Source organism: Suricata suricatta, chromosome 8 (genome assembly GCF_006229205.1).
Source record: "Suricata suricatta isolate VVHF042 chromosome 8, meerkat_22Aug2017_6uvM2_HiC, whole genome shotgun sequence".
Classification (NCBI taxonomy): domain Eukaryota; kingdom Metazoa; phylum Chordata; class Mammalia; order Carnivora; family Herpestidae; genus Suricata; species Suricata suricatta.
Genome location: NC_043707.1, coordinates 53681546 through 53698679, shown reverse-complemented (window position 1 = coordinate 53698679; position 17134 = coordinate 53681546). Strand labels below are relative to the sequence as shown.

Genomic DNA, 17134 nt, shown 5'->3' with positions numbered 1-17134 from the left:
TCATTTGGATTTTTTAACACCAGATAGGGTGCTAAATCAGTATAAGCTGGTGTTTCTGTCACTTCAGCTTCTAACATCTTCCATACATCCAAACACACCCATAAATAACGGTGCTAATGTTGGAAGGATAAAGATCCTTGCATACACAACTTGGCACAATTGACTCCCCGCATAGAGGAGATTGCTGTAAGTAAGACCTAGCTCATAATGAACCACTATTTCACTTAACTGAATTATCTGTCTCTTTTTATAACACTCCATACATGTTCATTTTAAAGGCTCTGTTTATGTATCTAAGTTGAAGAGGTATTGTTTAAATAATAGGCCTTCAACTTATGACAATTTATAAATGTACAGAGGGCAGAGTGTAGATCCAAGTATTACAAATCATCCTAGACCCCTGAGGAAGCTGAAGTGCGGGCTTACCCAGGGAGGTTTGAGGGAGGGGGCAGGGTGGGCATGGCTGTAGGGGCCACAGCTTTGGGTTAGATGAGCCCCCAGCAGCTCTCAGCAATGGTCTTAGCCATTCCTTTGCTTCCGTGCAGTAAGTGCGGGACAGCCTTCCAAACAGATCATCAGTGCACAAGGGAGGGCCTTGAATGTTGCTGTACAGACACCATAGAAACCCACATCAGTTCTTAAAGAGCCTTCTTTTCCTACCTAAGAAAGACTACTGTTACTTTTTCCAATTGATGACACACCCACAAAGGAAAACAAATGTAAAACATGAAAATATTTATTTGTCTCTATGACATTTAGCTTTCTATATTTTTGTCCTACCTCTTGGGAGAGGCCAGACTTGTTTAAAAATGCACACACACACATTACATTTTCCCGATTTTGACTCTGACAGATCTTGACCCTTTATCCCTCGGCTTGTGTGTCCTGGATCTCCTCTTTGGGTCGACACATGGCGTGCCACATACACTATTCTGGCCTCTGGCCATGGTCATCTTGTCAACCTAGGTTTTGCTTTTCCAGAGAAGGTGGCCTGTGCTTGGGATGTTACAGTTTAAAATCTGCTACCTCAACAAATATCTGGTTGGCCTTTACAATTTTATAGTCCAAGATTTTGGATAGGGGGATGCATTTTTGTGGAAATTGCGTATTCCATTGTGGTCTCTCATAGATCATAGCTTTACTCATAGGCACCGAAGGCAAGGCATTTGCTGATAACCTCAAACCCCTGCCACACGCAGGTTTTTGTTTGGGCTTCTAAGCATCTTTTATCTGAGTTGTTTGAACGACTCCTGAGACACCTTTGTAATTGTCTTATTTGCTGGGAGGAAGGAATCTAAGGGCTACTCAGAGTGGGTAGAGGCCTTGGTGGGAAAACTTTGGATCTGGGGTAATCTCATTGTTGAGCCCGGAATGTGAATATCTGATTATGACCTCCTTGCATCTATAAAATAAGTCTGAACAGCAGATTGTCTTAATGGTTATCTTTCCTTTTCAACAAAGCAGAATTCTCTTTCTGGTTTAAGGAAAAACAGAAGATAACATTATTTTTCAAACCCAGATGAAATCATCATAGATTTGATAATATCGCAGGAAAACTGCTCCCTATGCAGTTGGATACTTGTTGGGAAGCGCTTGATTTGGTAGCGTGGTTGTCTGGTGACACGTTCAGGTCCCCAAGGAACAGACTGACTGGGATTAGGATTCCTCAAAGTGTGGGAGGAGACAGACTGTATCAAAACCCCACCTCTTCCCCTGAGGGCACTTGTTGAAAGATTCTGAGGGTCAGGCCTCCAAGTCTACATTTTGCCAAGAGCTTCTAGGTATCAAAGCACTACAGGGGGCGATCACCAATCTGACTTACAGTGAACTCCTGTTTCTCCTCTCTTTAGGTGCAAATGTAATCTCCACGCCACTGTGTGTGTGTATGACAACAGCAAATTGACCTGTGAATGTGAGCACAACACGACAGGTCCAGACTGTGGGAAATGCAAGAAGAATTATCAGGGCCGACCTTGGAGTCCAGGCTCCTATCTCCCCATCCCCAAAGGCACTGCAAATACCTGTGAGTAGCTTTGTTTTGTAACACCGTATTTTGTGCGTGATGAGCTGATAGGTCTGCTCAATTTTACTTGCGATTGTGCTTTTTTCCCCCACTGTTACCCGTTGTACCATTCCTCTTCAAAATGCAGCTGAAGCTTTAGCCCCTATTTTACCACTCGTAAGCACATTTTCACACTTGGATCATCTGTTAAATTCAGTCTTCCAACATTCACATCAAATGTGTTGGGAAATGAAGGAAATCAGGAGACATTTTTCCAAGTGGATGAAACAGGAGATGTTTGTTTTCCTCCACCAAATTAATTTCCTATTAAAATAACAACAGAAGTCAAAACGCAATGGTAACTTAATTTTAACCATAAACAAGTCCAGAAATTCTCTGAATGTTGATAATCCCACTTCCCCTACTGGGTAAACTGAGAGCATCCGGAAAGTGCTTCCCTGTCCAATTTTAGCTATGGCCTAACTTTGCCCGGTGAAATACTTGGCTTTTTCCAAATTCCAGCAATTGAAGTCATGCTTGGCATGGATCCTGTTAGCAGAAGCCATCTTTTCACACAGAGTGTGACTGTAGGCCTTGCAGGTGCGACATGAAGTAGAGGAGCATCTGTGTGCATGTAAAGAGAGCACTGTCCTCGTCTGTATTTGGAGGAATCATGACAGGTGCCCCATTACCACTCACAAGTATGCCCCACTGACGTCCCTGAACATCCATAGGAAAACACACTCTGACACGCTCAGGGAGAGAAATGATTACTTGAATAAACTGCGTAATTCCATGGGTGGACCGATTAACCACCTGTGAAAGCCAAAGGTTTGCCCTCTTTCCAAAGTAGAGGAGGGGTGAGGTTGAGAATATGCCCATTAAATGAGAAGGAACAGGAATTGCAGGATAGTGAGCAGTGGGAGAATGAGGGCTTCGAAAGCCACTCACTCTGTGCAAGGCTAAGAATGTTATCAGGTCCTTGAAAGCAGCAGCTGTGAGAAACCAGAATCTAAAAACTAATATCACAGGAACCAGGACCTTATCAAGTTAAATATAAGAGTAATGGAGCAAATAACAAGCCATGAAGGATGAAGGCATGAAATTATGATAAAATTTCTATGAGGCAGAAAAAAAATCTTCAAAAGATTTTTAAAAATCCTTATTTGTAAGGGTATTCAGTCTCTTTCTGTGTTAAAGAAAAATTGACAGCCTAGCTCCTAAAATTAATACATAAAGCTCTATTGAGCAGAAGTGTTGATTTTTCAAGGTGATTTTATTAACATGGACGATTTTGGCTGTCCTCAATTGTTCAGGGCCATAGACTCATGAATTCAGAAGGAATCACGAGGTTATCTGTTTGCAAGCCCTTGTGGCCGGCTACCAAGGGTCCCTATCACTACACTTGTCATATTTAAAGGTTTCTCAGAATGAAAGTGGCTCAGATTTCATTTTTGGTGTCTGCTGCTTCTTCAGTGGAACAAGATGGAACAGAGGAAAGTTTACAGACACTGGCCAGCCTTCTAGCTCATCCTCAGGGCTGGCCAACTTGACAAGGCTACTAGAAAGGCAGATGGAGTGGGCTGCTGCTAAAGACATTGGCTTCTATTCTAATATGACTTCTTCTGCTCATAATGGAGCTTCAAAGTCTTGTTTATTTCAAGACCTTTTAACTGGGAAGAACTCCTTGCGCCAGTCAAGCTTTCTCACTGGAATGGGTTTCTTACTGTATTCTCCATGGACATGATTTACCTCCCCATCATCTTTTGCATATTGCCAAAGATCACCAATTATTCGCTGGCCAAAGGAATGCAACCTCTTCCAATTTTCTTTGTGGATTCTATTGCCTATCAATCCCTTAGTCTATAACTGGCCTTCTCTAGACTTGTATACTTTCCCCCATCTCTGTTAAAGTAGGAAGATGACAAGAGGACATAATGCCCAAAGGGGCTCAAGAAAATGTTTCTTTCAGTCTTCAATATGGCAGAAATTAAATGAAAGATTTTAGAGATGACTGCAGTGGTTCAGCCTTGCAATGGAAAAGGCTTACTGCAGCAAGAACCCCTTAAATTAAATTTCTGATACATCAAACTGTGCGTTAAAATGTCCAAGGATGGAAATAAACAATTCAGTGGTTTAGTACACAGGTTCCAGGATCAAACAGTTTGTTTATTCACTAGCTGTGTGACCTTGAAACAGTAAACTAACCTCTCCAACACTTGGTTTCCCACCTGTAATGTGAGAATAATAACAGTTCTTACCTCATAGGGATTTTGAGAGAATTGAATAGCCTACTGATGTAATGTGTTCAACATAACACCTGTCACAAAATAAGTGTTCAAAAATAATTTTGATTTTAGAATTCTTTTCATAAGGCACACTTGTTCATTACTGGACAGTTTTCATTATTGTAGAACTTATTACTTAATATCAATATTGAGATCTCCTAATTTCCAATGGGCTTTTTCTCTTTAAGTAGTGAAAGGGTATATTGATCCCAGTTTCTTTTCTTCTCCAGGTTAACATCATCAACTTCCTTTTTCATTTAATAAGATTTTCATGTCTCTTTTGGGGTTGCTTGCCCTAGAAGTCATCTAATATTTTAGTGTGAAAATGTCAGCCAAGCACAGGACTCCTGGCACTGTTGTGATTCCCATTCATATTGGCTTTTTCTTACACACATGCTTACATGCTTTTGTGTGCATGCGTGCACACGCACACACACACACACACACAACTCTAGGTGGTACATCACAGATCAGTAATTTAAGAGGAACACTTAGGATATGCCATACCCTAATACAATAGTACAAAACCTAAGAAGTAAAGAAAGAGTGGCTACAATCTCTGAGTCCTCAACATCAACTCCTCAAAGCCCTAGTAACGCTATGCATCTTGGATAATCTCTCGAGTTAGCAGAATCTCAGCAGCCAGGATAATTTTTCTAAGTTATTTATTTATTTTGAGAGATAGAACGTGAGAGCGAGGGAGGACAGAAAGAGAGGGAAACAGAGAGAATCCCAAGCAGGCTCAGCACTGTCAGCACAGAGCCCGACGCTAGGCTCAAACTCATAAACCACAAGATCATGACCTGAGCCAAAATCAAGAGTTGGACACTAAACTGACTGAGCCACCCAGGCACCCCCAGGATAATTTTTTAATGGGAAGGTCAGTTCCTGTCCACTCTTGGCAAAAGAACTAAGCGAACCTCATTAAACCAGAAAATTAGAAGATCTCCCTTCACAGACAGCTAACCCATCACTCAGAGGTACCATTAACCAGGAGTTTGCTGGGAATTTTATGACTTTGGAAGTCCTGAGTTCTAGAGCATGTCCAAAGCTGCTTTTGTAAGGAGCATGGAGAGCCAGGAGAGAAGAATACACAGCCCCAATAATCTAAAATAGAGCCACGCCTGTAATCTGTGAGACACATCACATTTCCCTGTGCTTTTCACTGCAATAAGGTTGGCAGAGGCAGAAGTATTAACTCTTGTGAATATATTTGTATTCACCATGTTTTTTGTTCAAGACCAGTATGTTTTCTTCTTGGTCTTTTAAAGCCAAATATATATATCCAAATGTTTTCCTTGTTTTTCCACAAAGCTTATGTTTTCTCTGTAAGATCTCTTTCTTCTCCCTATTGATCTTCATTCTATTTTTTATAGTATTCTCAGTGTCCTTTGAATTTATTTTCTGTCTTGAAGGAAATGGCAATTCTGCCCAACTTCATGCTTCATCATGAGTCACTTGATTGCTGTTGCCCAGCTCATGAATAAAAGTATTAAGTAACACCTCTTTAAATTTCTGATTCCCATGGGATAACATGCAATATTCTTCTACATCTCTATGCTAAAAACTCAATAATCAACTTTTAGGAACTATAGCTGTAAGAAAGATACTATAATATCATCCGCACTTCTGCATCTTAAAGTGTGTTCTGTGACCCTTTAATGAATTCCATGGCCACATAAGTTGGGAAAATGCTATAAACTATACTGACTCATAAGGTATTCATATTACCTTATTACAAAATTTGAGAATCCTATAGTAACGTATTTTACCCTGTGTTTCCCAAACCTAACTGTTCACAGAACTTTTAATAACTTTCTATAAAACACTCTTTGGGGGATCTGCTGCACTAAACAATTTCTACAGCCTGGTGATAGAAATGTCATGAAGACAGGCAGGAAGCCCATCTAGTTCCGTTGCATTCAATCTTTCACTTTCTTCTTACCTACACAGTCTAATATTCTTCAAAGAAAGAAAATTAAATTGGTCTGACATTGACATTATTTGTTTGTTCAGAAATCCAACCTGAATTGTTACACAATATCTAGGTCTCCTCTGAGTAATGGAAAGTAATTTGATGATCGTTCTATTATTTTCTCTAGTATTAAATTCGCATTGACCAATTTATATTCTCCCAGGTGTACACATGTGTGTGTCATTATCCAGACAATTTCCTAAGTGCTTTACATGCCTTAGTTCATTCTTAACTCACAACACTCTTATAAGGTTGATTGTATTAGTTTCATTTTACAGACGTGGAGTCTGCTGACTCCTGAGGGCAGAATCCCGTTTAAGGTTTCCATGACTAGTCAGGGTGAGCAGGAGGATTTGAACCCACATATGTCTTGCCTCCAAGGACTGCACATTGCACTATGTTGCTTCTCAAGTTACAGTTCAGTGACTTCCTCTGCTCTCCACTGGAGTACGCACATTTTGACACCTGCTTCAACAAGTCGGTCTTCTCTAAACCTGGTCTCTCCTACTTCTGCTTATTATTTCTTTGCCTTCAAAGATGCCCCTTCTGCCCATGTTTTGAATTTTCAAGCTCCCCATCCCTGCCTCTTCTCAGTCTATGGTTTTTTCCTTATCATTCCTGTCTATTCCTGTAGTTTTAGTTCTTAGTATTATTGGTTTAATAGTAATCAGCCAGTTATAGCCTGGAATTGCTTTAACAAATCCACACTGGTTTTTCCAGCTGTCTATGAAGATCTCAAAGTCAACATGCTGGATATTGAATTTATTTCTTTATCCAAATTGCCATTCTCTCAACTTTCTATTATAATTCTCTTTTTTCAAGACTGTTCCTCAGTGTCAACTCCTCAGTGAAACCTACCTAGATCTTCCCATGCAAAATTCATTGCTCTTTTCACTCTAGATTCTTGATAGTGAGTGTGTGTACACTTATAGTTGGTTGACTTTCTATGACCGAAATTGTAATAATAATAATGGTAGCTTCTATTTATTAAGTTTGCCACAGGCTTTTATAGTTTGCGAAGTGCTTTCTTGCATTAAATCCTTATAACAATTCTCATGGGGTGCATGCTATTTTTATCCCCATTTGACAGATAAGAAAACACAGGCACACAAAGATTAATAAGTACGTTTTTCCAAGGTCCCACAGTGAATACATTACAGAACAAGATTTAAAATCAGGTCAATCTGACTTCAGCAGCTAAAATGTTAGCAATTTAAGATTAGGACCATACTGTCTTTCTGGCCTTTATAAATGCTTGTGGAATTAACTATTTTGTGAATGAGTAAGTAAACCTAAATGAGGCTATAATGTGCATGCGGGTACATTGATCTCCCATCCATTTTCCCATGTCTCCTGGGATGTATGGTCTTCACTGCTCAGCAGCTCTAACACAGGGTCTTCAGTCTGCTACAGGAAGAGTCAGCCATCTCGGAGGAAGCACAATAGGGAAAGACTCATTGTGTTTCAAGGGCACTCATAGCCCAACCGACCATCTAGAGATGGCATAGTGGCTGACTGAGCTTCCAGACCTCCTCAAATGGCATTCATGGCCTCACTGACTTGAACACTATCAGGCTCTGCCCACCACCCTTTCAGGCTGAGACCCCTGATTCTACAGCACGATAAGAGAGGACTTTCCTCTCAGAGCCTTATATATATGAACCAAGCTGTTGACCCAATGTTTAAAACCAGAATGCCAAATTATTCATGCATAACCATCAGTCCACACGGTTCTTATCTGAAGCCCATGAAACCACATATGACTTGGAATTCAAAACTGTTGGGATTTTAAAAGGTAATACACATATGGTAGACATATATCATAACCATAACCACAGCACAATATGAAGTGTCACCACTTAATCAAACATTGTAATATTTTCTCACCTCATGGCCCTTCCACTCAGGCTTTACCAACAAATGAGTTCAAAGTGTGTTATGTTGTACTGCAGGTACCTTTGGGGGGGAACACTTCTAGTTTTCAGAAGTTTTTTGTTGTTGTTGTTGTTGTTGTTGTTGTTGTTGTTTTGGTCTATTTGTTTCTTGAAGAGTGGAGATAAGAGGCAGGGACCTAAATTAAATTAAGAGATAGTAAAGAGTAGTTGTTACAGTGCAATCTCTGGTACCTGGACCTCTGGATTTAAATCTCAGTTTCCTTCCCAACTGATAGAGATGATCTTAGGTGTGCTCTTTGTTTTTGCTTTTCCCCCATCCATAAAATAAACCTGAGTGTTGACCTCATAAGGTTGTCATAAAAATTAAATGGAGTAATGCATGTAAAGTACTTAGAACAGAGGCAGGCACATAGAAAACATGCAATGGAATGAGATGCTATTGTCGTTTTAATTTTACTGAGATCTAATGCATGGACTCATCTCAGCCCAATGAGTAAATTCTCCCTTTGGAGACAGCAGCTCTGTAGGGAAATAAATTGTGTCCAAATCCCAGCTTATTCTTCCAGAATATGAAATAACTATTATGGCATTGAGAATATTTAAGTCCTTCATGACCAGTGTATTCTCTCCCTTGTAATTAAGACTCCTTGCAGAGCCAGATAAGAATCAGAAGGTTGCTTGGCATCAGGAAATTTAAATGACTCGAATGCTAATAACATCAGACTGAACATCCTGACACATGCATCCTGCCACAGAGTCAGCCTCCTTAGTGCCAACAGAACACTGAAGGTCTGAAAGCTTACAGGTCGCCCCTCCCTCCTCCTGAGACAGTGCTAGGCCAACAGCACTACCATATGCCTCAGGATGCTGCTCCTCTTTCTAGGCTTCCCCCTTCTGATTGGCCATTCTTCCATTCTTCAGGTATGTCAATAGGCTACATCAGGCGGATGTCACCTCTGTCAAGTCAGTCACATACACAAAGGTCCTAGACTAATTCTGTTGTCATCAGAAGACTGACTTTAACACTCTTGGATTGAATCATTTATATTATGATTTTGCACCACAAGTCTGTGAAGACAACCTTATTTCCTTTACTTTCACGTTCTGGTACACAACTCACTATACCTCCTATCAACACAATGGGACCAGGGATTAGGGCTAGAAGGACATTGGAAATAACTCCCCCAGAAAACAGATGAGGCTGTTTTCTTCCTACTCACCCACCTCTTCTTCAACTGGGTGTTTTAGAGTTCTAGCTCCTGATGGCAGGGGCCTGGCTTCTTCTGAAGATCTAACCATCTATTTGACAGGCTTTTTGTAAACCATCTCTCACAATAGTGGTGATATTTCCTCTCATTTTGAGGCATGCCAAACCTGGGTCCCTTCTGATTTCCTCTTGATGAAAAGCACTGACTTTGCATTGATTCTCAGAAGGAGTTATGACTCTTAGCACTACATTAATCTGCTTCAGAAGATTAGGGTGTTTATTTTTGTGATCTCCATCATGTTGCTTAACTATGCTCCCTCTAGCCATTTACTTGGTGGGAGGGTTAGTAAAATTGAAAACAGAAGGAGAAGGAGCAAGAGGAGAAGGGGAAGAAGAAAACGATTATATAATTCAACGAAGTTCTCACCCCCCTAATTGTAGCAAATTCCTTTAAAACAACCATTTAAACAAATACAAGCGTGAGGAGGGCCAGCTGAGGAGGGACTAGCCATAATTGCCTACAGGCGGAGGACCTTCTCATTCTTTTGATACACGGAGCCCTTTGGCTTATTCAATGTGTGTGTCTATCTGTGGCTGAAGGAGCATTTCTTTTCCAGAAGAAGCAATAGTACTAAACTCATCTACCATGTACTGCAGAACCTTCCTCTCAAACTCATGCACACCTGTGCTTCATTTCCTCGGCACAAGGTCAGCAGTGTCTCATCAGACAAGGATTAGGAATTAACTGTTCCAGTGTTGAGTTTAAAGGTGTTGAGTTGGACAAGGCCCTTTCTTCTCTTTGTGCCTTCAGTTTCCTCTTTTCTAAAATGAAAAGCTCAATGAGATCATTTCTTAACTCTCTCTCTGCTCTTCATTTTTAAATTACTCTTTCTGAATTAGGTTACCTGGTCTCGTGCTTTCTTTCTGTCTACCTATCATCTACTTATATTTCCCAAGTATTTTTGAGGTTGTTTCAGAGATGAGGTTTAACCTAATGAAGCTTAAGTTTTAGAATGCCTCACCTTTATCCTTCTAATCTCAAAAAATAAATTTCATATTTAATTTTATATTTTAAAGTTAATATTCTTTTTCTCAAAGAGAACCTCCAGATTTGAATATGATTTAGACCCCCCCAAAAATCTATATTTTCCCTTCGGTGGCTTAGAGAAAAAGACAAATGCAAATAAAAGTATCCAAATAGGGGGTTAAAAAAATATGTGAAAGAAGGAATGGAAAGGAAATAAGCAAAATATTAAATGAGTTTCCCCAGTTGAGCACCAGGTTGCATTCTGAGCCTCTGTACTTTCTAGAAGGCAGTGTGGTGAGGATCATATTGTATAACTCTGGTTATCAGAATGAAGGAAACGCTCAGAGAGAACAAAAGTATCCATTAATACTGAACTCTGAGAAATAGCTCAGTGGATCTTTTATATGGCACAATATCATATTATGGCCAAAAGTATTTTCATTTGGTAGAAACTGTTTTGGTAATAAGTGATAAAGTTTTGTTCAAATATATACTTTGAATAGCTTTTCTGTGCCAGGCATTGTCCCAGGCAGATACTAGACATACAGAAAGGAATGAGACCTGGTGACTGTCGTCCCTCAGACCTCTCAGACAGACACACAAACAGTTATAAATGTCCGTGGATAAGTTTCTCAGGGAGGCCTGTACAAAGAGGTAAATGATCCCAGGGAGTGGCTAGTTCACATCAGGGAGATGAAAAAAAGGGAAGCATAACTTCCAAGCTTATTTTAAGGATAAAAATATTCTTTCCATAATACTTGTTACTCTACAAGCAGTGTTTAAAAATTGCCAACATGTGTCTAGATAGTTTTCCTGAGCGTAATCCGACTCTCATTCCTGTGGTTCATGGGCACTGTCTGTGTTGTGAGATGGAATTGTAGTCATTGATTCATCCTTCACAGACACCGAAGAAGCCTGCCTTTCATGAATGGTAGCCCTCTTGTCTTCTTCTTGGATGACTTCTCATGGCTTACTTGTCCCCTTTTTAATGACTGTAATGGGTTTATTAAATTCTTTAGTTGTCTGTAAAAAAAAAACCCAGAACAAGGTGTTTGGACAGGACAATAAGGAACATTGGAGGAAAAAAGATAACATCTGAAAATATACTAAAGGATATCCTTTGGTGTTCAGACATTTTCTACTTAAAAAATCTTGATGCCAGTGAACAGTTTAAAAATCTTTTCTAAAGAATTCCCATTTTATGGCAATGGAATGAAAAGTGGCTCACCTGGCACCACCCCAAAAATTTGTAAGCCACAAAATGAGGAACAGGCTGAATTTTAAGCATCCAAAATGTTAAGTAATCGAAAACATCTTCATGAGGAAAATAGAATCTCAGAATGGCCTTGCTTGGCAAGCTTTGTACAGCTGCAGTGAACATTTCTCTCTGCACGGGCATCCCCAAAGGATTGGAAACATTTCTGCATCTTTCTAAAGTATTCAACTGCAGCAAGCGCTGCATTAAATAGTCTTGCAGGTTTGCTCTCCGTGGTGCCTGGCCAAACACCCTGAAAACTTCGCTTGCATTATGCATGGCCCTCTAACTCCAGGGAAGTTTCAAAACACCTGAAAAGTCTCTTCCTGCCAACCTAACTTTCATTCTCTTTGATGGATTACAAAAAGCAAGCAGTTTCGATGGAGCAGGATTTTCAATCATGGGGATATTTGGAGCTTCTGCATTTGATACTAAAATTATGATGCTGCCATCATACTTCACTCAACTGAGGATTTATAAAGGGGGGGGGGAAGAAAGAAAGAGAGATTCAGTACCAAGTTACTGCCACGCTGCAGCAAACATAGTCTGCCAAAGCGTCGGTCAGGAACTCAGCAGTCCTTTGAAGAGGCTGCATTCAGTTCAGAGGACAGAGTTAAAATACAGAAATGGAAATTTAGATTTCGGTTTGGGTTGAAGCACCCAAATTAGGGTGGAAGCACCATAAACGCTGTGTGTTTTAAAATCAAGAGATTTTGAATGTATTTAATAACTGAAAACACATTTTCACTCCTTCCAAGGTTTTTAAAAAATCATGGTAAGCTTTAATTCCTTTCTATCCCTTCCCATTAGGAAATAGGAAAATAGCTCTTGGTTTTAAAGAGTACACAGCTAGAAATCTCTGAGTAACTTACAATGATTAAATAAGTTATGCTAAATGTCACATGTTAAAACAAGCAGAGGGCAATTGTTCAAAGCTAAATACTAAAATAGAAGTTTGATGATTCCTACATTTACCACCTGTTAGGAGCACACCCAGCGATGTGGAGAGCAAGTCTGAACAGCTCATTAACAGCTATCCCTTATTGACAGTGTACCATGTGTCAGACATTTTTATGGATTATTTCATTCAATCCTCACAGCAGCCCTAGGCAGTAGATAGTAATAGCGCCTTTCAGTTGAGGAAACAGGCATAGAGAGGCTGGGAGCTTGCCTGGAAACACCCAGCTGGTCAGCTGCAAAGCCGGCCTCTCACTCAGTTCTGTCTGATCCCCATCTCATGCTCCCATCCACACCGCCACCCAACTTTAGTGGAGAAGATATAAATCTCTGACTCCTAATTAGCGATATCTGTCATGATTTCGCTTGCCTGATGAACCCACTCTATCAATAACAGTTATCGTAGCAAAGACGGATATAGTACACACTACCTGCCCAGCCGCGTGTTGAGTTCTTTACTTGTGTTAATTTGGGTAATCTTTGCAGCAACCAGGAGGAAACCAAGCTAAGGCAAGCAGAGAGGGTAAGCAACTTGCCCAAGGCCACACAGTGAGTGTAAGGGCAAAGCTTCAAACCCAGGCAGCCTGGCTCCCATGCCCCTGCTCTCAGCCACAGGTTTTCATCTGGGGACGGACTAAATTCATGTCTACGTTTGTACCAAGTCCATTGCATTCTGCAGTGGTGCCACCACCTTAGTGCAAGCTGTAGATTAAACTGGAAGCTGGGAAAATGGATGAACTGCATGATCAATATGAACAACCTAATGTATTCTTGAATTATTCTGCTCAATTAAGTTTCTATTACAGAGTTTAATCTACATATCTGACAAGTAAAAGAGGACTAAAAATGATGGTAATGTGAAATTAATCAAATAAAGGGCCAAATGACTTTTAACAGCTAACATACACATCTCATAACACATTTAAAGAGATCTATTGCACATGTTGGAGATATTTACACAGGTCCACATAGTGTATATTTGGCACTCTATGCCTGGAACATAAGCCTAGCTTAAAATCTGTTTTGAACCACTCACAGTTCCACAAAATGTTCGCTAACCTTGCAGGCAGGCACAAAATGTTTGATGTCATGAAGCAGTCTTGAGCCAGCTGTTGAAATTGAGCATTCATTTCCCAACCCCGATAAGTTCAGGAGTCCTAGAATGAAAGCAAAACGGTTTTGTTGGATGAATATATGTCTTGCTGTTTCGGTGCAGTTTTTCTAATGATCTGAATGTTATTCAGTGTTAAGTTTCTTATATTTTTATATTAAGTTAAAGATATCATGTATTAATAACTAACAGTTTTTCTTTATTGTTTTCTTTCTTTCTAGGTATCCCCAGTATTTCCAGTATTGGTAGTAAGTAAAAAAAAAAAAACAAAAAAAAAATACAAATCACCAAACCGAGTCTAGGCTAGTTTTGTTTTCTTGTTGGGCTCCTCAGACCTATTTTCCCAGTGTCCATTTCTGATGGAAGAGGGTATTTTCTTTGCGAATTGAACTGTTGCATTTGTTCTGTGCACAGATACGGTGAGAGCACAGATAAAACACTTATCCGCGCATAACTCCTCTGTTGATATGATGGTACCACAGCTTCCCTGACCGCTTTTGATCAATGAAGGCTACCTTTACAGAGGTGCAATTACTGAGTCACCATAGCTCATGTGGCAACAGTCCTATGTACTCATACTCAATAACCAACAACAAATTCAGCCTTCTCTTCAGAACTGGATATGGATTTCTACCGTAATTTTTAAAAGCAGAGAATGAATACCAACAAATGCATTTGGCATATTTATTAGTACCCAAGAAAACCAGGGGGAGGGAATTTTAGTAATGTATTGCACTCCCGTCTTTGTGAAGGCCTGAAAGAGGCAGGCTGGCGACCATTAGTCTTTCTGGAGGAATGAAGGAACGTACGTCCATTTCTCCCTCCTAAAATACGGTGATCCATCTTTTCCTGACTACTTATGCTTAAGTGTGATGGAGAGTGGGGCATAAAGAATATATGCAGAACTTAGGAATCTGGCTACTAGAAATTCCTGCAAGAAACCTTGTAGTAGAAAGAGGAGCAATGGAAACGTTTCTCTATGGAGCGTTTCTCCACTACCATTGCAGAGAGCATCCTGCCAACTGTTGTAGGAGATCCAGACTAGCTCCTTCTTCACATAGAAAACCCCGGCAGCAAGCCTGAAATGCTCATTAAGGAAATGCCCCACAGCTTTGTGGAGCAGAGTTTTTATATATTGCAGCCTTTCTCTCTGGTGGCTAAAACCTTTAAACAACTGCTGAATTAACTGATTCAAACGAGTACTGAGGAAGCCGAGATCGTGAGCTGAAAGTGAAGAGGAGAATTTTCACTGTGGTCTCACGCCTTCCAGACTTCCTCACGGGGCTGCGCCACCCAGGGTGATTGCAGTGTAAACAACAGCCCCTGAAATGTTGCAAAACCCAACATCCATCGTAAAAGCAATACTCTGATAGCTTGGATAAAACAACGTCCCCCTTTTTACAAACGCACAGGCTGGTCTTCCAATTTGTAAAGCAACCCAGTCTGCTTAAGCTTGTGCATAGGCCCGAACACAGATTTGTTAAGCACTGGGAGTGTTAAATGCCATGAAAGTCAGCAGCTTTGTAAATAGAAGTAGTGTTTGCTTCGTTTTAGAGACCAGCCTAATGTTACAGTCTGGCCTTTATGATCTTATTGAAATGGCATCTGTGCTACAAACTTGCAGATGAAACCTTCAGCTCTAATAGTCTCAGGGTTCTGCTTTACTATCTTCACTGGCATTTGCCTGATTGTGTTTGGTGTACACACACACACACACACACACACACACACACACCACAGTAGGCTCCTTTCAGGCCTTGACAATTTCATTTGCATATGCATTTGTGAGCAAAAGGATCCAAATGCAAGCCAGCTGAGACAGAGCGTTGAGGCTGCTGCGGCGGTCTGCCCTGTCCAATCTTCAGAAATGGACGGATGGAAAGTAGCTCTTTGGCGCTGGGGTGTGTTTCCGTTCAGTGTCGGTCGTGTGTTGCATGGACTCCGTACAGCTCACGGGACATTTCACCGGCCGCCTCCACCACATGCCCCATCTCTGAGCATCAGCAGATGTTGACCTTTTACACCCTGATTCAGGAAATCCCACTTTCGTTTTGCTTTGTTTTATTTTGAAATCCGTGGTGACCCGAAAGGATGCTTTGTTGTGCCTTTGGCAAATGTATCAACCTTTTTGATTGGGAGCCTAGGAAAATTTAACTCCTTAATGCCTAAGGAGAGCCCTCTAACGAACAAAGTGATGGTTTGTAACCTTACCTCATTGTGCCTTTGGCAGCTCTGTCTGGAGCGCAGGGGTTGGTTCCTCAGATTTCTCCAGCAAACAGGCTGTAAAAGCTTCCAGGAGTCACCCAACATCACACACAACGAGCTTGCCTATTGCTGGCTTTAAAGGCAAGAGACTCACGATGAAGCCATCAAACACGATTGTATCTTCTAGGCTTAAATGGCATTTGCACCTTTCTTCTTTGTGGGCTCATAAGGGGCTCCTTGTGTGCACTGGAGGATTCCTTTCCTCTCCAACGGGCAAGAGTTCCTGCATAGATGACTCTCTGCCTGTTCCACAGGGTGCGGGAAGGAAGGTATAAACTAGAGAAGAGGGACTTGCTTGGGTTTTTAACCAAGTTTAGGTGTTTCCCGGGGCTTTTCCCTTTATCCCAAAGAAAGAAGCAATGAGCATAATTCCACCAAATATATAGACAATGCCATTATAACAGATGTAACACCCATGAGACTCCCACTATCAAAGCATATCTCAAGGAAAGGGGCGGATATATACTATTGATGTAAATTATTGATGTATGTAACCGTAAGTTCACATACATACCCTGTACACACAATGACTAAAGGTTTTCCAGCCCTAACAGATTTCAGTATAGCTCTCACACTGTCAACACCGGTATTAAGGTTCAAATGCATGGACAGAGTGGTCATCCTTTCCGATCATCTGCTGAAAATGTTTTTGAAACAAATTTCCCATCGAGATCATTTGTACCTGCTGTTGTCTATTTATTAGGAAATAGGTTTCCCAATCATATCAAAGGTTCTTGATTGAAAACTTGGTCATTTTGATGTGCTTTTGACCATGGCTGAAAAACATACTGGTGATATTGTCAGCAATTCATGAATCCCAAAATATATCTATAGTCATTTGAGCCTTGTGATCTCTGTTTTTACTTTACCTAATGGGGCAGTAATTCATTCAGGTTTCCTTCTTTTTTAATAAAGTGTATCACACACTGATAAGTAAACATTCACGATTTTACCCAAGTGAACATTTGTTGATGCTGATGATGCAAATTGAGAGCGGGTTTGGTGTGGATGTTTTTGCTAGAGTGATAAACTAATGATTGCCTTCTAGCATATATTATCTGATCCTTAGTCCTGAAAAGCAAGTGATTCCCCTAATATGCTAAACATTATACAGACCACAATTAGAACAAGAACTGGCCTAACATGCACCAT

The 17134-nt window shown here is 40.6% G+C and overlaps 1 protein-coding gene across 5 annotated transcripts in view; it reads left to right on the top strand.

The window, feature by feature from the left end:
• NTNG1 (netrin G1) overlaps positions 1-17134 on the top strand; it is a 307008-nt gene that overhangs the window by 222392 nt on the left and 67482 nt on the right. For all 5 annotated transcript variants that reach the window (XM_029949313.1, XM_029949310.1, XM_029949309.1 and 2 more), the window contains exons 4-5: positions 1851-2023; positions 13939-13965. In XM_029949313.1, the coding sequence (XP_029805173.1) occupies positions 1851-2023; positions 13939-13965 (200 nt within the window). The remainder of the gene's footprint in view (positions 1-1850; positions 2024-13938; positions 13966-17134) is intronic.